This window comes from Psammomys obesus, unplaced genomic scaffold, assembly GCF_907164565.1.
Source record: "Psammomys obesus unplaced genomic scaffold, mPsaObe1.curated_primary_1811, whole genome shotgun sequence".
In the NCBI taxonomy this organism is placed as follows: Eukaryota; Metazoa; Chordata; class Mammalia; order Rodentia; family Muridae; genus Psammomys; species Psammomys obesus.
The window spans coordinates 25,116,769-25,122,065 of record NW_026595981.1 but is presented as its reverse complement, the minus strand read 5'-3'; the positions used below and the strand labels follow the sequence as shown (position 1 = coordinate 25,122,065).

Genomic DNA, 5,297 nt, shown 5'->3' with positions numbered 1-5,297 from the left:
GCTCCCCCACCAATCATCAAGGAACTCAAGATGGAACTGAGGAGGCAGAGCCCCTGTCTGGGCCCCTGAAGAAACCCCAGGGGTTACCACCCCCTTAGGAAACTTGACCTTGCACGGGGTTCAGATTCAACCATGTGGGAGCTTTCAATGCCTTCCTGTCTTCCTAATCCTTAGAGCATCAGCAGGCTCCAAGCCAGGGCGGAGACGGTGAACAAGGGGCCTGTGCCACTTCAGCAGGCCCTCTGCCATGCCAGCAGAGCACCCGGCCAGGCTGACTAATGCCGAGCAGTTGTATATCATCAGTTCACTCCAAGCGTCCTGTGGCCCCCCCACCCCCCGGGCTGTCTATCCACATTAACTCTCCCACCCTTGGCTCCTAAACTTGATTCTTCGGTGCAGGGCTTTTTCCCCGTGTTTTCTCTGTGGGTGAGGATGCTGGTAGATTGGTTGGGGTTGGGGGTGTGTGTGAAGGAACACAGAACTAAGGCCATAGCCGTTTTCCATGGTCATGGGCTTTATTTGCCGACTGCTGAGGAAAGGGGGGGAAGCTAGAACTGGCTGGCGGGTTGATGGTAGGAAAGGACTTCTTGCTTTAAAATTTAGTTCGAGTTGTTTGGAGGTTAGAATGTGTGAGAACAGATGTGGAAGTGAGAGGAGAGAAAAAGAGAACGTCACCAAATGGACACTTTCCTTAGGGAAGGCAGATAGGACATGGGGACCGGGGTAAGGAGGGAAGATACACTTTACGTAGAAGACTCAACCAAAGTCATTGTTTGATGCTGGCTTCCCAAACACCCACCTGCCTCGTCCAAGTTCATGCCCCAGATGCCTACCCTGTCAGCCCTCTCAGCTGCCAGAGAAGGGGATAAGGATCTGGAGAATGGTGACACATTTCTGTCCTCTAGCCTCTCCGACCAAATTGCTCCTCTGCCTGCCCTGCCCTTCCAGCCAGGGTCAGGAGGTCAAAAAGTCCAGGAGCAAGCAGGGGGACAAGTGTACCTCTCACCCAGCCCTCTTCATCCTGCGCATCCACTGCAGCCCCTCACATGAGGTTGCAGCTCTTGGCTCGATCCTTATGTATCTCTCCTTCGTTTCCCCGGTCTGGCCGTCCCGACAGCTGAGTGGATCGCTGCAGTCCCCGGCGAGAGTCAGTGCGGCGCAGCTGCCGATGGCCACGGCCGAGGGAGGCCACAGTGGCCACGTGGAAGACGTCCCTGACGCTGCGCTCGGAAGACCGGGAGGAGCATTCGACGTAGGACACGGCCCCCACCTGCTTGGCTAGCACAGTGCCCTGGAAAAGCAGCAGATGGGTGGGAATCATGGGGCTTACTTCAGAAAGCGGGGAGACTGTGGGCCCGGGTTAAAGGTCAGACAGAACTGGGGAAGAAGCAAGGGTTGGGGGTCAGAGGCCGTGACGGCTGACGTCTGGGCTGGAGGTTAGGGGTCCCTCACCTGCTCGTGTGTAACAGGGATAAGTCTCTGCTTGGACAGCTCCCTCAGCGTGGCCAGATCGGTCCGCATGTCCAGTTTACAGCCGACTAGCACCACCTTGGCATTGGGGCAAAACTCCTGAGTCTCTCCTTGCCACTAGTTGGAGGAGGAAAATAAGAGTTATAGAGAGCAAGACCCAGGGAAGAGTTCTGCTCCACGCATGCCGAACTCGCTTATCCTTCTAGACCTCCTAGGTGAGGAATAACATGGGGAGGCTGCTCTTGGGTTGAGAGCGCGGGACAGTGTCGGAGGCGAGGAGAGCTTGAGTGAAGACTCCAGGGTTGTCCTCAGTCAGCCTGGGACCTTCCCATTCTCACTCCCCTTCCCATACTTTGTCCAGAGAACAGGCCAACCACACTCTCCCCTGCCTGGGAACTAAGAAAGCCCTAACTGACTTTTGTGCATTCACCACAGGCTTTTCTTAGGGAAATAATGGCCTGGACAGGAGGCCGTAAGGCTTTCCAAAGCCTCAGGTTTGGCATTCCAACACAACCCTTCCATCCAGGGCTTCCACAGCCAAGGAGATAGGGAAGGCAGATAGGGAAGTCCTTGAACTCGCATCTCCCATTTCCAGCCATTTCCAGCTCCAAGGAAGGATTGACTTGCAGGTGGTACATATAGGGCTGGAGTAGAGGGATGCTAGCTTCATCCACTACCCAGCTGAGGGGCATGTCATTACTCCCTCCTCCCGTTTCACGCTGGGCCCAGTCTCCTCAGTAGTTTCCCCAGAATCCCACCTTCTTAAGGACACTGTCCAGTGTTTCCGGCCGGCTAATGTCAAAGCAGATGAGCACAGCATCAGAATCTGGGTAGGCCAGAGGCCGGACATTGTCATAGTAAGAGGATCCTGAAGAAAGACAGAGAATAAGCTGATAAGGCACCTGAGTGGGTGGTGGCAGGCTGGGAAGGGAATGGGGGACTCAGATCAAGAGATGTTGAAAGCAGGAAATGAAAGAGAGTGCTCTCAACTACCCATCACAGAGTGTGGGTTGAGAATAGGCAGAGGGAGCAGAAAGAGTGAGAAACAGCTCTCTGCTTCCTATGGCTTTCTCTAGTCTAACAGGAATAATTTGTAATTTTTTGGAGTGTGGAAGCCCTTTAAGAATCTCAGAAAATCTACCAATATTCCAACAAATTTTGTGCATGTTTTCTGGGCTTTGATGACACATCTTCTGAAGTCCTCCTGGGAACTGAGTAAAAATAAAAACCCTTCCCATGGGATTGGAGCAGGGACAGGAAAAGAGTGTTCTTGTCCTCTTGGGACTCTAGTTCAGTCTAGAATTTAAAAAAAAAAAAGCTACTTTCCACCACCGAAACCCCTCCCCCCGCCCCGAAATTCTAAATAGCACTCCTAAACTCAGTCCCATTTCCTAAGAAACATGTTCCAAAATTGGTCATTTCTTCCCCCAAGTTCCTTGGGTAAGCAGAACCCAGCTGCAGGGCTCAAATATTAGGCTTTCTACCTCAGAACATGGTTTCTGTTGGGGAAACTCTGCCTCGGTTACCCTGGCTCAAAACAGAAATTGATGTTCCATTCTAAATCAGATGGCTGTCGGGGCTAACCCGGGATCTAAGCCCAGGGAGAGGCTAGGGTAAGGGGCCTTGGCAGTCAGGGTGACCCCGAGGGACTTGGCTACCTGAAGTATCCCACATGTTGAGCTCAATGCGGCGCTTGTCGATCTCGAAGCTTGCGGTGTAGTTCTCAAACACGGTGGGGACATAACTCTGCGGGTACGGGTTAGTCAAAAAAAAAAACGAGAGCTTCTCTCACCCTGACAACTGCCCTCCTGCCTCGACATCCGACCCAGCTCAGTCCCTAGACAGAAGTTGGTCTGAGGCTGGGCTAAGGGAAGCTCCGAGGAGCTACTGCCTCCACCTCCGCGGAATCCTAGCTAGACTCTCAGACCCCCCTCAGGGTCCTTTTAGCCCCTAGTTCTTTCCCTCTCGGCTGCCCAGGACCTCCGACATTCACCCAGGGCGCGCTCCCGGATCCTCCGATGCTCCCGAAGCCCCATCCGTTTCACCGCGTTCCCTGATCCCTTCCACTCCAATCCTCTGCAGTCCTTTCGGAGCCCCCAACGCCTCCTTCCCCTCCTCGGAGCCTCTTTCTCTCGTCCCTGGTTACCCTGGTGCCGGTCTCCAGCGGCCCCCCGGGGCCCCTGCTACCCACTCCCGCAGCCTCGGCGCCCCTCTCTCCAGACGCCAGTTCCTCACCCCGGGGTAGGCGTCCTTGGCGAACACCTGCAGCAGCGCCGTCTTGCCGCACTCCGCGTCCCCCACCACTACGATCTTGCAGCGGCCGCTCTGCCCCTCCATCGTCCCGGCTACGCGCCGGCCCACCACGCCGCCCCCCTCCCGGGCCCCGCCGCCGCCGCCTCTACCGCCTCCTCCCCCGCCGCTGCAGCTGCAGCCTCTCGGGCCGCCGACACCGGCATCTCGCGGGCCCGCGCCGAGCCCCCGCCCGGGGCTGCGGGCCCCCTCCGCCCCGCCCCTAGCCCGCCGGCCGCGCCCCCGGCCCCGCCTCCCGCCCGCGCCGCCGAGGGGCGGGGCCCGGGATGGGCGGAGCCTGGGAGCTGGGATGGGGGGCGGGGCGCGCTAAGGGCGAAGTTCTGGGGGGGGATCGGCTGCGGCGCGACACACACAGGCGCTAGGCTTGGGCCTCCTGGGAGCCCACGCGTGCACGCAGGTGTGCCAGTGCGGCGGACACGCGCGGCAGTAGCCATCTACTTCCCCAACACGGGGGTCGGGAGGCCGTGAGGTCCCCTTCCTCCACTCTCGGGTCCAGGCAGAGCTTGGGGAGATGGGAGTCCAGACCCTAGTACCCGACATTGGTGACATCATAGCTCTCCGTCTCCACACCGACGGGTGGCCGGATCTAGGCTTGTGGCACCTAACTGTGGGCCTGGACCATCCTAGAAAGCGTGGACTGAGTTCCTCTTAGCCAAGTACTGAGTGGAAAGTTTTAGGGGAGCGTTTGCGTCCTCTGGTGGACATTTTGATAGAAAGGGAAAGGGAAGAGAAAGGAAGCTAGAACCGAGCGACACACAGCTCAGCGGGGGCCAGAGCTACTCCCCAGAAGCCAATTTCAGCCTCATTTCACACCAGTAATAACCAGATCGCTATTTGCACGGCATCTTTCACTTTTTAAAAGCAAAGCGCTTCCTCAGCTGGGAGTGGTGCCGCATGCTTTTAATCTCAGCACACGGTAGGCAGAGGCAGGCAGATCTCTGAGTCTGAGGCCAGCCTGGTTTAAACCTAGCGAATTCCAGGACTACACAGAGAAACGCTGTCTCAAAACAAACAAACAAACAAACAAACAAAATTAAAGCTATTCTTTAAGCAAAGGGTGCTCGTTTTAATTTTATCTCATTTTGCATAACCCTATAAAGATAACTGGAACACATAATATCACTATTTTACAGAAGGGAAACACAAGGCTGAGCGACTAAAACTGTTAAGTTTACGCTGGAGGTGTAGCTCGGGGGTAGAGCTACACTCATGAGTACTTGGTTTCTATCCTCAGTTTCAACAAAAGGAAAAGAAAGGGAGAAGGAAATGGAAGAGCGGTAGCGCCTGTCTTTAACCACAGCACTCAGGAGGCAGAGACAGGCGGATCTCTCCGAGTTCAAGGCCAGCCTTTGTGTGCATGGCAGGTTCCAGGCCAGACAGGGCTACAATAATCTCGAGATCCTGTCTTAGAGGTTCGGCTCACACGCTCATAGTTCGCCACGGCGAGACCACAGTGAACAGAGTCTGGTTACTACCAATGGGTTGAGTTAGAACCTGAGGCACAGTTTCACCGGGTT

General features: G+C 55.8%; 1 protein-coding gene across 1 annotated transcript; it reads right to left on the bottom strand.

Moving 5' to 3' along the window:
- Nucleotides 1–492: 492 nt before the first annotated feature.
- Nucleotides 493–3,860, bottom strand: Rnd2 (Rho family GTPase 2). The gene is made up of 5 exons (XM_055619707.1): nt 3,706–3,860; nt 3,129–3,216; nt 2,229–2,338; nt 1,453–1,587; nt 493–1,291 (listed from the first exon to the last, which is right to left on the bottom strand). Exons 1-5 carry the CDS (start codon nt 3,805–3,807, stop codon nt 1,043–1,045), a joined length of 684 nt encoding a protein of 227 aa, XP_055475682.1. The 5' UTR covers nt 3,808–3,860; the 3' UTR covers nt 493–1,042.
- Between the last annotated feature and the right edge of the window lie 1,437 nt (nt 3,861–5,297).

Coding starts and splice junctions, on each gene's coding strand:
- Rnd2 (XM_055619707.1), bottom strand. CDS start 3,807: ATGGAGGGGCAGAGCGGCCGCTGCAAGATCGTAGTGGTGGGGGACGCG. Junction 1,588..2,228: donor TGGACAGTGTCCTTAAGAAG/GTGGGATTCTGG, acceptor TCCTCCAACTAG/TGGCAAGGAGAGACTCAGGA. Junction 1,292..1,452: donor TCCCTGTTACACACGAGCAG/GTGAGGGACCCC, acceptor CTGCTTTTCCAG/GGCACTGTGCTAGCCAAGCA.